The sequence below is a fragment of the Silurus aristotelis genome (assembly GCF_946808225.1).
Source record: "Silurus aristotelis genome assembly, chromosome: 19".
Classification (NCBI taxonomy): domain Eukaryota; kingdom Metazoa; phylum Chordata; class Actinopteri; order Siluriformes; family Siluridae; genus Silurus; species Silurus aristotelis.
The window spans coordinates 14,909,029-14,929,496 of record NC_139592.1 but is presented as its reverse complement, the minus strand read 5'-3'; the positions used below and the strand labels follow the sequence as shown (position 1 = coordinate 14,929,496).

Here is a 20,468-nt window from a genome sequence, read left to right as displayed (position 1 = left end):
CCCACAGTAGATCACCACCTAGTCTTTCTGTAAAACTGAAGCAGTGTAGCTATGAACATGGGTAGAGGATTACAGGCCTGTGTGATGTGGGCATTGGCTGCATAATTCTTATCTAATAAAAATATGCTTTACAAAGGCACCTTCTGTCATAAAAAAAAAAACCAACAAAAACCTTACTTGTGACTCACCTTTCTAAATGTTGCACTGCTAAGGCAAAAATTCCCTTACCTCTACAATAACAACGTACATTTCCTCTAATGCTTCTCGACACTGTCTGGCTTGTGTGAAAATGTCTGTAAATGAGAATACATTACACTTAAACGCCCACTCAAATACATTGCTTTATGTTAACAATATTGCGTTAGACCTGTATGGACAGCCCTTTTGTATGTTCAAAGGCAATATAGCAAAAACACTACATTTTATATTAATGGATGTACTGCATATACATCTTAAATGTGTTAAGATTTTGATAGACTGCTGTTCCTCATGTACTTTTAACCAGTGTTTTTGGGTCCATAGTCCATTTATCCATAGTGTAGAACATGTAGCTTTATCCTTCTCACTTGTACTTGACAAGAAAAAAAAAAACACACACACACTGGATGACTGTGACCAGAACGCTTTCTAACCACTTCCTTCCCTACACACGTTAGACACTTTAATAAACTCACCATTACAGCGACTTTTTATGGTACATATAATGTAGTATGACAGGTTTGTCCTCATCATATAATTTCAAGTTGCTCTTTATTAAAACAAGATCAAATTGCATTTGAGAGAACTGTTAATTTATTTGATTTTATTTTTTTTAATAACTAGAAAACACAGGATTGTAACCACACTGACTATTCTCATGTCATCTTTAATCTCTATTTTTGTGTTAAACTTTCATGTATCTTTTTTTTTTCTTTCTTTTCATAGAGGATCGTCTCCATATACTGTTTGGGGCCACTTATTGTTGTAGACTATAAATTGTTCTAGAACCTAGATTGAAGATAACGTGCTATTTTCCATACTGTGAATTTATTTCATTTTTGGAGGACACCTGAAAGAATCCGAGACCATTGACTAATGGGTTTCTCATGTTTCTGTGTGTGTCAACTCCATTCATTTCTTATTGATAATAAGCAATGATTATTTTGCTTGCTAGATAAATCCTAAGGTATAGATTTGTACTGAAATGACCAGTATTTTCATAATGCTATATACTGTAAATTTGTATCTCATTAATTCAACTGTTTAAAAGGATAAATACTTTATTAAGATATAGGTGCACATGTATACATTAGTCGACAAGCTGGATGAAATAAACTAATGTGTAGAAAACTGAGTTTCAATTATTTGCCATGGATACTAGAACTCATTTAAGTCAAATGGGTCTGTACTGAATAAAATCACCTGCTTATCTTATCATAAATAAGTAGGGTGAAAATGTGGTATGATTAAGTAGTACATTTATGTTTAAGATCTCCAGACACAAAGGAGCAGGACTATCCTGGAAAGAAAATGGAAGTGTTTGAGCAGGAAATGTGTATAAATGTACTGTAATAAATGTATTACTGCCCCCTAGTGATAACTTTAACTCTTCGGTGTGGTGTTTATTAGTTTGAAAGAGGCAGATGTAGAGGACAGAGGGGTATGGAAACGGATGATCCGCTATGGCGACCCCTACTGGGAGAAGCCGAAAGAAGAAGAAGCGGTGTAGTGTTTAATAGGTGAATTTGAGATTAACTTTGCGTTTAAAACCAGGTAACTGCTTATACAGTGCCTGTCAAAACTTTTAGCGTTTTTGAAACACGTGTTTCTTTGGTTGCAACAAACTAGGTAAAAGGCAAAAAAAATAAATACAAGAATTGGACATTGAATGATTGGAGGATGGTTCTTCTCTCGCAAATAATGTGATGTGAGTGGGGCTGGTTTTGGAGAAGAGACTAATTCCTCGTGTCTCATGGCTACCATTTCATACATAATGCAATGCAATTCTGTCTGGCTAATTGGATGTTCACCATACAACAGGACAATGGCCTATATATTATTATGATGACATAAAATATGTCCAAGTTCTGTAAGTGTTATTTAGAAAGCCACCAGTTGGCTGGATTGTCTGCCAGTCACCAGACCTAAATTCTGTTGAACTGCTCTGGGATGAAATGGATTGCAAAAGAAAGATATACCAAAGTATTGAACAGCATTTGCAACTATTTCAACTGAATGTTTGGAGAAACTAACTGCACGGGAAAAAAAAGTTTGTTGCATGAATCTCTCAAAAACAATAAAGAATGTGATGTTTCCAAAGGAAGTCAAAGCAATTACATGTGCCGAAACTATAGTACTATAACACTATAGTTACTCTTTGGCAGACGTGCACAAACCCTTTAATATGAACCTCAAAACACAAACTTGATTGAGGGCCATTGGCCAAAAATACATTTTGCATTATAATAATTATAAAATAAATAAACCAACATATAAGTTGATAGATAGACATGCAATTCATCCCAAAGGTGTTCAGTAGGGTTGGGATCAGAGCTCTATAACAGACCACTCTATTTCCTCCTCTCCAAACCATGTAAACATATCTTAATGGAGCTCGATTTGTGCACAAAGGTTTTGCTATGCTAGAACAGGTTTGGGTTTCCAAGTTCAAGTTAACGTAAAAATTTTATTTTAAAAATTGTATTATTCTATAAGAGGTGCATAAAAGGTGCATTAATGTATACTTCCTGAACCTTCTTCCTAACTTTTTCATTTGCACCTTGCACAACATTAGCTCCATTGTCATTAGTTTGTTGTATTATTGTGATGCCTGTCAAGTCCAAGCTGCTTGACTGCTATCTTGTCATTTGAGATGTTCAAATGGATTTTTCACAGAAATCCAACCATGTAAGAGAAAGCAGGTGACTTTCCTGTCACCACTGTGTCACAGAAGGGGTAGAATCAACAGAGTTGTCTGCAGTCTCTCCCAAACAAACACAACATTGTGAGTGAGTATGGACCAGTGTTATTCCCTTGTCATTATTGCTTGTTGGAGTCACCATTTTGACTCCAATGTGTTCAAGAAAAACTTAAATTTACGAAGCAAATACATGTACAAAAGTGTAATTTTGGTCTTTCAAAATATGTAACTGGTATTTCAACAGGGTGTAAAATTAATAAGTTTGTTAAATGTCTAATATAATTGCTGGTGCTGGTAAACAGCAATAAACCCACAGTAGTTATGTACAGTAATACGAAACCAGGTGAAAAACCTTACATTAGTTTTAGTATGGGAGCAGAAGCATTACAGCAAGGACTATTTCTAACCAAAGATGACCATTATTCAGAGATGGCAAAAACACACATATTCTCCACTCAAGTAGAAATAGAGATATCTAATGAATGTATCAAGGCTCAACAACTACCATATAGAACACAAGCAGAGCAAAGATGTTGATCAGGTGATCAGGAACGTCTCTGTTCTCAGCCATGTTTACATTGCTCACTCCCTCTGTCTTATCCACGACAGCCAATATTTTTTGTTGCCTTCTGCCTTGCTCGTTGTTAGCTTCATAAACTGGCCTATGTCTGTGGTGCGTGAGAGCCAGGAAATTTTACACCTGTGGTGGATTAAAAAAAGCCACGCAATGACAAGAAATAGGTTGGGCTGCAAACGGCACGCAATGAGAAGAAAAAAATATGGATCATGTCACCAAATAAAGTAAAACTAAAGTAACGAGCCTGGTTTGAAAATGTAAAATATAAGTAGAAAGTACAAATAATTTGAAAAATTTAAACAATTTAAACAATAATTTAACCTGACAATTTCGGTGATAACACCTGTAACAATACCAAGCAAACGGGTACAGATTACCATTTACACACATTTAGCTAGACATTAGAATGAGTTCTGCCTTCCCAAAATATTGATACTGTATTATGTTGAAGGGCATTTCTTAGGGTGCTGAAACTGTTTTAAGGCAATCGTGGATGAAAATAACCTTTTCGCTGTTCTTTATCAAGAATAAAAACACACACCATTCTGGAACATGTCTAGCATTAATCTGGCTGTTTGGGCCATTACACAATTCTTATACTTAATTTGCATTTAAAGCTAAATCTCATTTACATGACTAGCTGGAAGAACAGTAGGAAGAATAAAATATCTAAGCAGGCATTGTCCTGTGTTCTTTTTAAAAATGAACCCAAAGTATTTCATGTATTTTATCACTGCAGTGCTTTCAAAATCCTAAAACATTAAAAATCTTAATAGTTTTCCTGAAGTTTTCTAGGAAAGTTCTAATGTTTTAAACCTTTTGTGCTGCAGTCTAAACATTTTTGTAATACAAAGATCATCTTCACACAACTTAATGGTACTTTAAAGGTTTTGAATTGTTTTGCTCCAGTTTGAAAGTGAGTTACTGTATTTTAGAGCCCTGTTCTGAGGTGATATTGTGTTGTTTTTGTAGTATGGCCTGAAAATAGCTGTATGGGTTATATATAGGCCTTTAACACAAAGTGTCATGATCATTTCAAGTTAAGTCAAGTAGTTTTTTTATTGTCATTCCAACCATATAAAGTGCAGTAAACAGTGAAACGAAACAATGGACCCAGGACCAAGGTGCTACATAAGACGACATAAATTAACAAAAAGGTAACACAAAACTAACTGGGGCACGACATTAAATGCATGTATGTGACATTTAGTGTAATAAAACAACATAGGACAGCAAGACAGAAGATACAGAGTATGTGAGGGCCTGAATTCTTTTGTTACATTTTCACAGAGGGTAAAGAGTGTGTGGGGAGTGTGTGATCAGCCACAATGCTAGTGGCTTTGTGTCTGCAGTGTGTAAATGTCCATGATGGAGGGAAGAGAGACCTCAATGATCTTTTCAGCTGTTCTCCCTATTTGCTGTAGGGACTTGCAATCAAAAATGGGGCATATTTTTTCATGAACCAGGATCTATTAACATTTTGAGGTGTGGCCTAAATGTAAGTGCATATTGCAGGACAATTATGCTTTTGTTTGCTATGGCACTTTATGTGTCAACATAAGAAAAGTTTTAGTGACAACCTGACAGCCTTGTGCTTTTCAGTTACCTTAAACTTAAACATCAAATTTGGACTAATATCAAAGTCCTGTTGATATCTGACTGACATATGATTACAAATACATTGGCAAGTAAATAAATTATGACACATTACAACTAACATTTAAAAGAATTAGTAGTTTAAAAGATCAGATTATTGTCAGAAAGATAAAAATAAATGATACAACAATTAAAACAGTTGAAAGAGAGCGTAAAATATAAGAGTGTAGATTAATGTTAGGACAGCAAATGTCAAATATTAAGCTTTTAATGTTTTTAAAAATAAATATGTGGCCAAAATAATTCGCAAGAATGAAACAAATACTTCTAAGAGCTCCTGTGCCACCGTTTGCCTGTTTACTTTGGCTGCATTGACTTGTTTGGGGAAAAGATAGAAAACAGGAACTTTTCTTTATATAGTCTATACAACATTTGAAAAGGTGCCCACAGGTAATAATGATTGATGTAAATGTTTGATGTGAAATTTAACACGTCTCGGATTATTAAGGCTTTAAAGTCATAAGCACTGAATGGAGCAACATTCAGAACAAAGTTGTCTTCATATCCACCAAGCGGGTTAATGGTGAACAGAAACCAAAGGGAAAAGCTGTCCCATAGTAAACCGGATAAGTAACTTTATCTATCCGGTAAATTTTTTGCTCATTGCCTGACCAAAGCTTTGTTCCTATGACAAATTTTTTATTTTTTTATATTTTGAATTTTACGTATATTTAATGCTCATGAACATATATATAATTTCAACATATTGAGCCAAAAGTACCGTCTACAGGTTCCTGCATACGTCACGTGGTGAGTGGGCGATTTATGCAAAATTCACAAGACGGAAATACGTATATAAATATCTTGTGACGAATATCCGTGAAACAAATTACTCATTGCCAGACACAATTTTGCTTTCAAATACTCGTTTAATGTCCTGATTTAAGAGATAACGTGCATTGTTTGATACAGTACGTTATTACGAAGACTAACATTCAGGATGTACACCACTTCGAGCGGCTGAGGAACACGTGACATGACGCGTCATCAACATGGCGGCCCAGTGCTGAGACAGCAGCGTCTGTCGCTCCGATACAACCAGCGGCGACGTCGGCCAGCTTCAGGTAGCATCTGACACCTGCACTAAAGCAGGGCTTAGGCCGACAATGACGGCCTAGACGAGGAAATCGACTTCGCGAACGAGAAATGAAAGAGCAACAATTCGACTTAGATAAACGGCACACAGAGACAGAAAGCGCTACGACGAAGAGCATGTTTGTGTCTCGGGCGCTGGAGAAAATCCTGTCGGATAAGGAGGTGAAGCGGAGCCAACACAGCCAGCTGCGCAAGGCCTGTCAGGTGGCTCTGGGTGAGCTCTGCTTACATTCACACCGCCAAGTCTCACCTGCTACAAACAGCTGTCCACGGAACACCGATTGTGTTCTTTACAACATGCAACACCTTATAAATCCGCGTTCAGTTTCAGCGCATGTGTTTACACTGTCCACGATCGGGTTTCTACCAGGGCCTAACCATTTCCTCCTTTCCTTTCTGAGAACACTGCTTCCCTTGCGAGCTGATTCCTGAATGTTTGTCAGCCAAATGTGCTTCATTCATTGTTGTTTTATTTGCTTAACACACACCCTGCCATCACGATGATGTCGCGCGGTAGTCTGCTGGCTATCACTAGCGAACACATCATCAGAAGTCCTCTAGATAGTTCTCGGAGATTTGTTTTGCTCGCTTTTGTCTTATACAGTTCCCATAGTCATAGTCCTATTAACTTAACTGAATGATGCTGAATGAATGATTTTACCGATTGCCGAGTAGGGTTATATTAACACATAGATGTTTGATGAATCATATGATAATACGTACTGGATCAGTGATCAGTGATTGGCCTGCTTAGATCAGTCAGGTTGCTCAATTTCTAGTCTCGTGTTGTCTCAGAGAACTTCAGATTTGCTTACTTGATCAATGAATGGAAACACATGAAAACAAGTAATTGATCCTTTAACCTGCATACGTGCCTCTTGCTCACTGTGAACGTCATTAAAGAAATAACTCCACCCTGAAACACGTTACATTTGTCAGTATTAAATGTTACAGGACTCTGATGCTTGTTTGGGGGGGGCTTTGTCCTGTGTTTTTGTTAAGAATGTAATTCCAGTGAATCCACAGGAAGACTTTGCTCGATTGAATTGTGGACTGCTATTCTTAGTGATACAACACAGTTTTGTCGAGTAAGAGCCGAGACCCGGTTTAGCTAGTTAGTGATCTACAAGCTGACAAGTACAATAGTGTTGACAGAATGGCATTTTGGTCTGGAACCCGATCTGTTCTGAGCAGGGGAGAAGTTAATCGAACAGGAAAGATTAAAAGTAGCAAAGAGTTGCTTCATCTCTCTTCAGATTAAAATAAACTGGTGCCAGAATGCGAAGATAGTCTGACAGCGTTTTGTATCGTGTAGGAAACTGTCAACACCAACATGTCAGTGAAAAGATGAAAGCATAAAAGTTAGCTTCTTTTATTTATTTATTTTTTAAACCATTTCTTCACAAAATAAATGTACTACTGAAGATCGTATGTCAGTAAAAAAAAAAAAAATAATAATTTAATTCAGTGATATTTTTTCCCTCCCAGAATTGTCATGAACACACGTTGCGTAACATTGCAGCTCTCTGCACTTCTTGAATGCTTTATTTAGGCGTGTAGCTTTAAAAAAAAAAAGTGGTTGTGAGACTTTTACCCCAGGACTCATTATTGTTAGGGAGGTAACTGATACTTCTGAAGGTGTAGGATCGTGTTTCCTAATGACGTTTTTCAACTTCTGATCTTTGTTCTGGAATTTCCTCCAAAAAAAAGAAAGCCATTGATAAGGCTGATATTCAGTAGTCAGGTTCAATTTTTTATTAGTTCATAACCTTCAGAAACTGACTGGTCTGTTGGTTCAGCAGAGCTGTTTGCAGTGCAGTTTCCCGGATTTATAGTGCATGGCTTACCTTGCGCATACAGTGCACCTATTCATTGGTGACATAACTTTGCATTCAGTATCTATCTATCTATTGATCGATCGATAGATATAGATAGCTATGCTATTATCCCAGATTTAATACACAGTTTCATATCATCATCAACATTTAAAAATGTTTAAATGATTTACTGACAAGTAAATCAGGCCTTCATGGTGCAGCTGTGAAAAGCTACCAAGTTTGTTACTTTGATGAGACATACATATTATCATCACACTATAATCATAATATCCTCATCATATATATATATATATATATATATATATATATATATATATATATATATATATATATATATATATATATATATATATATAATTATTTTTTTTTTAATTATTTAATCTACTTTTTTTTACAATTATTTTATAAATAATATAGTTTTGGAACAAGTGATTTTTTTTGTCTCATTTCGTTTGACTTTCTCAGATTGTTCTAGCACTTGTAGCTGCTGATGTATCACAAGAAATCAGTCTACATTAGCTCTATGGTTTTGCTCATGTTTTATGAAATAAAGTGTTGCTTAAGTTAACCCTGCAGTTGCATGTAGATTTCTGATGTGATAATGACTACGAATACAAAAACCACACTGCTCCAGACCAAGACTTTTACTAGATTTTCAGCTCATTAAAGGCTTTGTTGCGTCAACGAATGGAGTATATTTGCACAGGGAACACCCATTTCTACAGAAACCTTAGCAGATGATATTTAGTGCTAAATTCTTTCTTCCAGCTAAAATCTTACAAGGAAGTCTCCAATGACTTAATTATATATATATATATATATATATATATATATATATATATATATATATATATATATATATATATATATATATATATATATATATATAAATAAAAAGATTTTGTAGTAAGAGTATGGCTCTGCTTATGCTACATCATATTTTGCTGATAGTGGAATAGTTGTTCTTAGAGAAATATATAACCTGACTATGATTGCATGTTATCATATTTGCATTATCACTGTGAGCAACAGTGTGTTGGTTTCCCTTTTTAGGGGCCATTTCTGTCATCGTGCCGATTTTGCAATGTCTTCAGCAAAGCAGTTGGATGGTTTTTATTCAGCAGGAGATGGATGTAAATTCAATACTGGTCCTTAAAAGACTTAATCTTGTATTTACTTAATACTCATTTTTCTGTCAGAAATCTGAATGAAAGATAAATGAGAGATTATAGTTTAGGAAGAAAAAATACCTGTTTGTGTTACTATTCAAAAAGAATCAATAAATAAGTATTAAGTTCTTATAAGAATATGTCCAAAATTATTTTCCTCATATACCACCACTAGTTATCAAAATTATTTCTATTTTAAGGACAGCATGTCTTCGGCATAGTGTATTTGTGGAAAAATTTCCTTTTATTACTTGCATTATAGCAGCTATAAACACTCTTTTCTTCACTTGTTCTTGAAGCTAGTGCCTTTTTATTTCAACATGGTTTGTTACTGAGAATTCATGAAGCACCACATCCATCATCCATATACTTTAATGTGGTGGTAATCGTAAAGTAACAGTTTTACCTGACTGTTCCAAAGCACTGACACTGGAGACTGCTTCCAGAATATTTTAAAGAACCATTTCCTTACAGAAAAGTTGACTGTATAATGATGTTTTTCCATGGTATACCTTAAAACATTTTTTTTTGTTTATTTGTAATCTAAGATTAAGTGACATTCCAGTAGATTAAGCATTACATTTCTTGTGAAAGAGTTGTTTTCATAGAGGAGATAATGCATTTGAATTGACTTGTGCTTGTCAGAGCTGTTTGCCAGAACTTAAAGTATTCAGTGGTTAAAAGACCTTACATGAAGTATCATCAATGTGAGCCAGAAACAAGTTTAGGAAGGTTGTATGTTGAACAATCACAACAAAACTGGCATAAACGGGAGTCACAAAGCAGACACGAAAACTTAACACATCATCATCTTACACTTGGAAGAAGAAGATAGTAGATTACTTAATAATAAATGTGACCACAAGCACAGTCATCTTTGGCCAGCAGTACAGAAAAACGAGAACAGACCCAAATATACACATGTACACATCCTCAGGAAGGAAGATCTGTTATGTTTAAATATAAATTTAAATATAAATGTATGTTATTATACAGTCCTTTGTATATTTACTGATTCATGCAGTAATAGTTCTACTTACATGCTTGCATGTTTCTCACTTTTTCAGAGGAGATCAAACTTGAGCTGCAAAACCAGAAGTGAGTCCATCATCCTTTCTTTTCCTTTCCATGCCTTGTAGCTAAAAAGATGTATAAGTAGAGCTTTACTTAAAGTACCTGTGTGAGGATTTTTGAAGTTTATAATTTAGCCTTGAGCAGGGATGCATTGATACCGTTGCTAGTACTAGGTATCAGTATACTTCCATGCTCATTCACTCGTATTTGTAAATACGTTCTGATACTTACAACCTCATATCATATAATGGTATGTCACATACATTATATTGACAAAAGTACTGGAACACTTGTCTCTTCCATTCATATGTGAAAACTGTCTTCCCCAAGCCGTTACCACAAAGTTGGAGCCACACAATTGTATTGTAGTTAGGATGTGGTAAAATAGAATTTTCCCTTCTCTTGAACTAGGAGACCCAAAGCAGTTCCAGGATGACAGTAGACTTGTGAACAAAGGGAGTTTTAACATATACCATGAATATATGGTGGACATGGGTTGGAGTGGAAGATCTTGAGTGACCTGCTATATAGCGCTGACCCTACTAAACACCTTTTATATAAATTGGAATGCTGACTTCACCCCAGGCCAACAGTACCTGGCTTTACTAACACCCTTGTGGCTGAATGAGACACTCATCTCCACAGCCACACTTCAAAATCTAGTGGAACATCTTCCCAGAAGAGGGGAGGTTATTATAACAACATTATTATGAGCACTTCAATTCTGCAAGCACCAAGACACACTCTTTTAACCATCTACATCCAGCTTAAGAGTCAAGGTGCAATTCGAGACACCCTACATTCATTTTTAATGACCATACTCAATTGTACTGTTCAGTGTACTCGGGTTAGGTGCCCACTCACGCCCTTTATCGAAGATATCGTTTAATTGGAATTCGATTTTTAAACTAGCTGCATGGAGTTCATCACCAGGAGCAAACACACATATATATATATATATATATATAGCTAAATGAAATATCCTGTGTCTTTCAGATTACAAAGTAGTAAGATTTTCCTTTAGGTATCAATACTCCTTGTTACTTCCAAAAAAAACATTAATTCAGTCTGAAAAATGGTATTGATGCATCCCTGCTCTTGAGGCACTGTGGTCGAGAGGTTTTTTTATTTATTTTTTATCGATAGTTTATAGAACTGCAGCTGAAATTGTAAACTGTAGAGAAAGTTCTTCAGGCATCACTCTCCCAGCCAATCACTGTCATTATTTTTAATTATGACAAAAGTTAGAACAAAAAGCTGTATTCATTGAATAATTTATTTTCAGGGATGGCCTTGTGGTTCCTCCCAAAGTTAATTACATCGAAGCTGACAAGTATGTGTTACCCTTCGAATTGGCATGTCAGTCAAAGTCTCCACGCATTGTCAGTACATCGTTGGACTGCCTACAGGTATTGTATATATTCATAGCTATTTCAGTAATCTTTTCGGTATTGCACACAGAAAAAAGGCCTGTTTAAAATTACAACCTGAACACATTATATATATATGCAATTAATGCACTCCTATGTAATTTTACTAACCCTGGTCTTCCTTTGTCTTGTAGAAACTCCTTGCCTATGGCCATATCACGGGTAATGCACCGGATAGCGGTGCACCAGGGAAACGGCTGATCGACCGACTGGTTGAAACAATCTGTAACTGTTTCCAAGGTCCACAGACTGATGAAGGAGTCCAGCTCCAGATTATCAAAGTAAGAGCTGTCTATGATTTATTGGTTTTGCCAGATGGATAGCAAGATACGAGTCTTTTAAAGGTCACAAGTGATTTTTGAGGTCTCAAAAATCATACCAGTTTCTGTGGCCTAGTTCAGGCAGGCTAAATTATTATTGCTTAATTTAAAGGTGGAATGAAAAATATATTTTTCCTAAACGTCGTTTTGCAAGCCTAAATTCAAACAAATGCATCGTGTGCCTTGAGTGTTTTCTGTAGTCATACCGATTTCTAAAGGCATAGACAATGAAGATAATTTATTTAATTTATTTATTTTTTGTTAAATGTCGGTACATATTGATAAAATGCTATAATATCTTTGGAATTACTACAAAGTACTTATGTTGTAACCCCACTGCAAAATTATTAAATTATATCCTGAAGCAACTGTTAAGCCATTGTAAAATTTCGGTGATTTTCTTGTTTGGTTTCCCAGGCTCTCCTTACTGCAGTCACCTCTCCGCACATAGAGATTCACGAGGGCACAATTCTTCTGACAGTGCGTACCTGTTATAACATCTACCTGGCCAGTCGCAACTTGATCAACCAGACGACAGCCAAGGCCACACTAACTCAGATGCTCAACGTCATTTTTACACGCATGGAGAACCAAGCAGTCAGTATAAACACATCAGAATAATCACTGAGTTTTGCAGATTTATTAAGAAAATAAAACATTTAAGGCTTTGGAGAAAATGATCAAGGATGTGGTAGTGTGATGCAAAAGCATAGGTACCTACTCCCAGCCCATCCTAATGGTATCAATTCTTAACTTATTAATGAAAACATTACATTTTTAACGCCAACTCTTTTAACTCTATACATTTATTCAATTTGTTACATTATTAGTTTTAGATTCATTTGGATCATCTGTAATTTGAGTTATTGTAATAATACTCTATCCTATTTTGTCATACATATACTGTACATACAGTATCTCACAAGTGAGTACACCCCTCCCATTTTAGTATATCTTTTCTCAAGTGACAATACTATAGAAATTAAACTTGGATAGTAGTCAATGTGCAGCTTGTATAGCAGTACAGATTTTCTGTTTTTTTCTGAAAATAACTCGACATACAGCCATTATTGTCAAAACAGCTGGCAACAAAAGTGAGTACACCCTGTGTGATAACAGCTGTTTGTTGGTAAACCATGCAAAGCCACATGTCTTATCATGTTCATGTTTTTGTCTGCTTGACAGGTAAATATGAATTTGTGTATCTTGTATTAGAGCTGTTAAAATTAGGTGCTTTTAGTACAATTCTCTCATACTGACCACTGGATATTCAACATAGCACCTCATGGCAAAGAAACTCTGAGGATTTGAGAATTAGAATTGTTGCTCTTCACAAAGATGCCTAGGCTAGAAGAAGTTCAGTAACACCCTGAAACTGAGTTACAGTACTGTGGCCGGGGTCATACAGACGTTTTCCAAGGACGGGTATCACTCGGAACAGGCCACACAAGGGTCCATCAAAGAAGTTGAACCCTCATGCTGTGTGTCAGGTGCAGAAGCTGTCTTCAAAAAACAGCAGCACTAGAGTGCTGCCAGCATTGCTTCAGAGGTTGCAGAAGCCAAATGTTTGCTTGTCAGTGCTCACATCATACGGCGCACACTGTAATAAGTCAGTTCGCATGGCCGTCATCCCAGAAGTAAGCCTCTTCTAAAGCTGGCTCACAAGGAAGCCTGTTAACAGTTTGCTGAAGACAACCTGTCCAAGAGCATGAACTACTGGAATCATGTCCTGTGGTCTGATCTTAGATAAACTTGTTTGGATCGGATGTTGTCCAGCATGTCCGGCAACACCCATGTGAGGAGTACCAAGAAAATTGTGTCTTGCCTACAGTCAAGTATGGTGGTGGTGGCATCATGATCTGGGGCTGCATGAGTGCTGCTGGTATTGGGGAGCTGCGGTTCATTGAGGGAAACATGGATACCAACATGTAATGTGACATTCTGAAGCTGAACATGATGCCCTCCCTTCAGAGACTGAACAGAACTGCAGTTTTCCAACTTAATAACGACCATAAACACACCGCCAAGATGACAACTGCCTTGCTGAGGAAGCTGAAGTTGATAGAGTGGTCAAATATGTCTTACATTTAGATTTACATTTGCGGCATTTAGCAGACGCCCTTATCCAAAGCGACGTACAAAGTGTATTTTTTGTTCTTTGGTATGCAAGATTACAAACTTAATATAAATATAACGCTTGAATTCTACAAAGCAAACTTGGAAGGAGCTAATTTAAGTGTTTCAGAAAGAAGTAGGTCTTCAACCGTCGCTTGAAAATAGCCAGGGACTCCGCTGTATGTCTTCAGACCTGAATCTTATTGAGCACCTGTTGGGCAACCTCAAGCGGAAGGTGGAGAAGCGCCCTGTGTCTAACTTTCAGCAGCTCTGTGATGTCATTATGGAGGAGTGGAAAAGGATCCCAGCAACAACCTGTGCAGCGCTGGTGAATTCTGTGGTCATGAGGATTAAGGCAGTGCTACATAACAATGGTGTAAATCTGTGTGCAATACAAGCTGCACATTGATTACTCTAAAGTTAATCTAATCTATATTATTGTCCCTTGAAATTCTATATTATTGTCCCTTGTCTCTTGCTAAAATGGGAAGGATGTACAAATTTTTGTGAGATACTGTACATTATATACAATTGCATGTATGTTGTAGGCGCTCGAAGCCCAGGAAGCAGAAAAAGAGAGGCAACGGCTTCAGGTCCCAAATCCTGTCCCAACCTCCCGAAACACTTCACCTACACCAGGAGTGTGTGCGTCCCCGCAGAATGGGCCTCCAGAGGCCTCTCTGAGCCCTCTTGAACTCAACTCCACACCTCCTACTCCTCAGGACCATTCCATTAACGGACAATCAAAAGGAAGGGAAATGCAGGAGGAACCAGCTGCACAAGAAAAGAATGAAACCAAAAGTTCACAACCAGGTACTTTATTTATTTTTGTCATGTTCACTGAAAGCAACTGAAAACAACTGTTTTTTATATACTTATTTATTTTGATTTGTAATATTCTATTTGTCATGATCCAGAACTGCAGGAGGCAAATCCTACTATGCCCAAGCCGCTAGAAGAGAGGGATGGTGAGGTAGAGGAGGTTCATCGGGAAGCTGAGATGGAGCAAGCCTCAGAGACCCAAGACGAGGTTGAGCCAGACAGTGGCCTGGGAGAGAGCTCTGTTGAGGGAGGTAAGTGGCAGTGTAAACCCATTTTCTACATGACAATAGTCAGAATTTCCATATCACAATAATTAGGCAGTGTCTCCATCATGCATTTGCCATATCAATGGTGGCGATTATATCTTTTTTTGGCTGTTCAGATGTTCCAGCATTTATTCGAGACTCTTGTTTGCAATTGAACCGATTTGTTAATAGAATTTGGTGAAACAGCGTAAACTTTAAATGTCCAAAATAGTTTTTCCTTAATTTATCCATGCTTTAGGTATATTATAAGGCTATTTCAGGCAGGCAAATTAGTAACAAGATGGATTAGACTTATTGGTGGCAGAGGCATCTCTGCCAAAGTGTTGGCAAAGATTTTATGGGTTAAGAATAAGCATCTTATTCGGCTTATTTTTAACCCGTGTCCATTTGTTAACTTTAACTTTTAACTTTTTGCAAAAAAAAGGAATTTAATGTGTCTCATATAAGTGGTTGTCATACATTTTGATTTCAATTGCAAATTTAAATATATAAAAAATAATAATAATAATTGACCCAGAATATAATCCAGCTACTCCAGTATGAAGCCTACAAGTAGTTTGTGTAAGTCATATTTGGTTATTTATTAGAGCCATCAAACATTTGCCACAAAGTTTCACACATACAAAACAAAGTGCAAATTTATACTGTATAGCTACTCAAACAAAACTAAATAATAACAATATTTATTTATTAAATAAAAAATGGATTGTGCTTTCAAGCATTGTATCCTGTAAAACAAAAATCTGGCAATGCATCACAGACCCTACTTTAAGAACCATGACTTCAGTGGGTTTTTTGTTTTTGTTTTTGTTTTTTTCAATCATGCTGGGGATATGGCATATCAGGCCCGTATGTGATCTTTTATTAGTTCTACTCTTTCCCCTTCAGTAGGCTTGGACCAACAATCTGACTCTGAGTCCAAAGTGACACCCCCTATGGCCAGGACAGATGCTCAGCAAATGAATGGTATTGTGGATGACCAAACCTCTGTCTCTTCAGATATCCTGGTATGTTACAAATACAAGCACTGCTTCATTTGGTTTTATTTATTTGGCTCTTAGCCTGACCCTAGGGAGTCAGACATTTGCTAGTTTATTATTGTTTAATAATGCTTGTGGTCTCGTGGTTTCTAGTCAAGGTGACATTTTGTCTACTTATCTTGTTTTTTACAAAGTCTCACATACTGTTACTCAGCCCTTGAAAGTTTTTTGAACTCACTGTATTAAGTAGATAACAGTTAACAGGAAACACCTTTGTTTGCTGCGTAATTTACACACAGAAAAGCTTAATGCAAGAAACCTGCTGCAATATTGCTGCTTAAAAAACATCTACTCTACTGCATGTAATCCCTCTACCACATTTGCAACACCCAGACCAGGATTTAGACATATTGCTCATTACTGGAAAATCATTACACCATGAGTAACAAAGGCTTATGTTTTCTGGCATCACAGGTTTTGTAGCCTTTAAAACAACAATTATTTGTGCTGGAAGTTGATGTACAGGTTCTATAAAGATATCATTTCAAATTTGGTCCCCATATGCTTAAAAAACCTCCCCTCTTCTGAGAAGATGTTCCACTAAGTTTTGGAATGTGGTTGTGGAGGTTTGTGCTCATTCAACCATGAGTTGAAGTAGTAAAATCAGGTACTGATTTAGAGGAAACCTGTGGTGCAGTCAGAGTTCCAATTCATCCCAAAGGTGTTCAGTAGGGTTGAGGTAGGGAAGGGCTGTATGCAGACCATGAAGTGCAGGAACAGGTTTGGGTCTTTGCTGTAACATTTTTGCATCTCCTAGTTCAAGTGTGTATGTGCGTATATGTATGTATACATTTACATATACATATACATGTGTATGCAGGAGTCAGAGGTGATGCAGAGCACACAGACAGCTGCCCGCTTTTCACACATCCTCCAGAAAGATGCCTTCCTGGTCTTCCGTTCCCTTTGCAAACTCTCCATGAAGCCATTAGCTGATGGACCACCAGACCCCAAGTGAGACATTAAATGCTTTTACTCTCTCCTCTCTAGGTGCTGTTGGGCCAATAGTTTGTAACCGAACCTGTACCTCCAGAATATGTGTGGCAGAGAAATAAATGCACTTTGCATTGTATGTGTTAAAAGTTAGACTTGGTTCTATAAACAGGTTATTTGTAACAGCAATGAAATTTCATAGTGTCTGAGAGTAACAGTTAGTGACTAACAATTCCAGTTAAGCATGTTGGATGTTACAAAACATGGTCATAAAGTGAGGCTGGAGTTTCTACTTAGCCTTTCAAGTTCTGTGACAAGTTGGTGTCATATTTCTGCTCCATGACCTAAAATAATTGTCATACACACAAATGTACAAGCAGCACTTGTTACAAGCAGTTGTCTAACCAAAAATCCTGCCTCTCTATACAATAACTGAGGCCTTCACTTTTCAGAACAAACACTAACACAATCCAGTTGTCTTTTTCTACTTTTCGTTTTTAGCTACAATTATTTACAATCTAGTTTATATTCAGGCAGCCATAATTGATCTTACAGTTAATAAAGATTCAGGTAGTGCATCCAGATCAGTGTTCTTTGCTCTCAGTGCTCCTTTTTACACAGTTGCTCATAGTAAGTGATTTGGCTATGATGTCAGTGATTTGGCAAAGTATGTTTGGCAAAGTATTAGATCCTGCTTAACATTTTGTGAATACAGTGCTGTACTGGGAACATGTATTTTGAAGCATCATCAAATGTGCTTTGGTGTTCCACATTGTTCTACTCTTAGTCCTCTACTTAAAACTTACACTATGTGCACAAAAGTATTGGAACTCCTGACATTTTCACTCACATTTTCCCTTTAACTAAGACCCAGACTTGATCCATTACTCTGTTGTTGGAATGGAAGATCTTGAGTGGCCTGTTATAGAGCTCTAACCTCAACCTATTAAACACCTTTGGGATGAATTGGAATGCTGACTGCACCCCAGGCCTATTCACTCTACATCAGTACCTGATTTTACATCTTTTTGGGTGAAAGAGCATAAATCCCCATCGATCTCCAAAATATAGTTGAATATCTTCCCAGAAGAGTGGAGGTTATTTTAACAGCAAATGTGATGTGATGAATGTAATGTTCAAACAGCCTATACGAATTGTATGATCGGGTGTCCACAAACCTGTGGCCATATAGTATGTATATGTATGTATATGTATGTATGTATATGTATGTATAGATAGATAGATGTATAGATGTATAGATGGATAGATGGATAGATGGATAGATAGATAGATAGATAGATAGATAGATAGATAGATAGATAGTGAGGGTTCAGGGTTGGTGTTTGTGTTTGTACTGAAGTCTAGCTGGCCAAATATTGGAGTGTGCAGTGCATTCCAAACTACAAACTTTTGTCCATATAGTGTGTTAAATATACGTGTGTGTGTGTGTGTGTGTGTGTGTGTGTGTGTGTGTGTGTGTGTGTGTGTGTGTGTGTGTGTGTGTGTGTATATATATATATATATATATATACACACACACATACACATACACAGTGAGGAAAATAAGTATTTGAACACCCTGCTATTTTGCAAGTTCTCCCACTTAGAAATCATGGAGGGGTCTGAAATTGTCATCGTAGGTGCATATCCACTGTGAGAGACATAATCTAAAAAAAAAAAATCCAGAAATCACAATGTATGATGTTTTAACTATTTATTTGTATGATAAAGCTGCAAATAAGTATTTAAACACCTGAGAAAGTCAATGTTAATATTTGGTACAGTAGCCTTTGTTTGCAATTACAGAGGTCAAACGTTTCCTGTAGTTTTTCACCAGGTTTGCACACACTGCAGGAGGGATTTTGGCCCACTCCTCCACACAGATCTTCTCTAGATCAGTCAGGTTTCTGGCCTGTCACTGAGAAACACGGACTTTGAGCTCCCTCCAAAGATTCTTTATTGGGTTTAGGTCTAGAGACTGGCTAGGCCACGCCAGAAACTTGATATGCTTCTTACAGAGCCACTCCTTGGTTATCCTGGCTGTGTGCTTTGGGTCATTGTCATGTTGGAAGACCGGAGCCTCGACCCATCTTCAATGCTCTAACTGAGGGAAGGAGGTTGTTCCCCAAAATCCCGCAATACATGGCCCCGGTCATCCTCTCCTTAATACAGTGCAGTCGCCCTGTCCCATGTGCAGAAAAACACCCCCAAAGCATGATGCTACCACCCCCATGCTTCACTGTAGGGATGGTGTTCTTGGGATGTTACTCATCATTCTTCTTCCTTCAAACATGTTTAGTGGAATTATGACCCAAAAGTTCTATTTTGGTCTCATCTGACCACATGACTTTCTCCCATGACTCCTCTGGATCATCCAAATGGTCATTGGCAAACTTAAGACGTGCCTGGACATGTGCTGGTTTAAGCAGGGGAACCTTCCGTGCCATGCATGATTTCAAACAATGACGTCTTAGTGTATTACCAACAGTAACTTTGGAAACAGTGGTCCCAGCTCTTTTCAGGTCATTGGCCAGCTCCTCCCGTGTAGTTCTGGGCTGATTTCTCACCTTCCTTAGGATCATTGAGACCCCATGAGGTGAGATCTTGCATTGAGCCCCAGTCTGAGGGAGATTTTCTATTCTCATTTTCTAATGATTGCTCCAACAGTGGACCTTTTTTCACCAAGCTGCTTGGCAATTTCCCCGTAGCCCTTTCCAGCCTTGTGGAGATGTACAATTTTGTCTCTAGTGTCTTTGGACAGCTCTTTGTGCTTGGCCATGTTAGTAGTTGGATTCTTACTGATTGTATGGGGTGGACAGGTGTCTTTATGCAGCTAACGACCTCAAACAGGTGCATCTAATTTAGGATAATAAATGTAGTGGAGGTGGACATTTTAAAGGCAGACTAACAGAATTTTGAGGGTCAGAATTCTAGCTGATAGACAGGTGTTCAAATACTTATTTGCAGCTGTATCATACAAATAAATAGTTTAAAAATCATTTATTGTGATTTCTGGATTTATTTTTTTTTTAGATTGTCTCTCGCAGTGGACATGCACCTACGATGACAATTTCAGACCCCTCCATGATTTCTAAGTGGGAGAACTTGCAAAATAGCAGGGTGTTCAAATACTTATTTTCCTCACTAAATATATATATATGTGTATATATATATATATATATATATATATATATATATATATATATATATATATATATATATATATATATATTT

At 37.1% G+C, this 20,468-nt stretch overlaps 1 protein-coding gene across 2 annotated transcripts in view; it reads left to right on the top strand.

Moving 5' to 3' along the window:
- The first annotated feature begins 5,934 nt into the window (after nucleotides 1–5,934).
- The window catches only part of arfgef2 (ADP-ribosylation factor guanine nucleotide-exchange factor 2 (brefeldin A-inhibited)), a 36,086-nt gene continuing 21,552 nt past the window's right edge, over nucleotides 5,935–20,468 (top strand). The window contains exons 1-9 of one of the 2 annotated variants that reach the window (XM_083570372.1): nucleotides 5,935–6,441; nucleotides 10,302–10,332; nucleotides 11,594–11,717; nucleotides 11,873–12,019; nucleotides 12,476–12,655; nucleotides 14,722–14,986; nucleotides 15,091–15,246; nucleotides 16,150–16,268; nucleotides 17,122–17,255. In XM_083570372.1, coding sequence (XP_083426498.1) covers nucleotides 6,279–6,441; nucleotides 10,302–10,332; nucleotides 11,594–11,717; nucleotides 11,873–12,019; nucleotides 12,476–12,655; nucleotides 14,722–14,986; nucleotides 15,091–15,246; nucleotides 16,150–16,268; nucleotides 17,122–17,255 — 1,319 coding nt within the window. In that variant the 5' untranslated portion in view covers nucleotides 5,935–6,278. The remainder of the gene's footprint in view (nucleotides 6,442–10,301; nucleotides 10,333–11,593; nucleotides 11,718–11,872; nucleotides 12,020–12,475; nucleotides 12,656–14,721; nucleotides 14,987–15,090; nucleotides 15,247–16,149; nucleotides 16,269–17,121; nucleotides 17,256–20,468) is intronic. The other variant, XM_083570373.1, reaches the window with a different exon arrangement.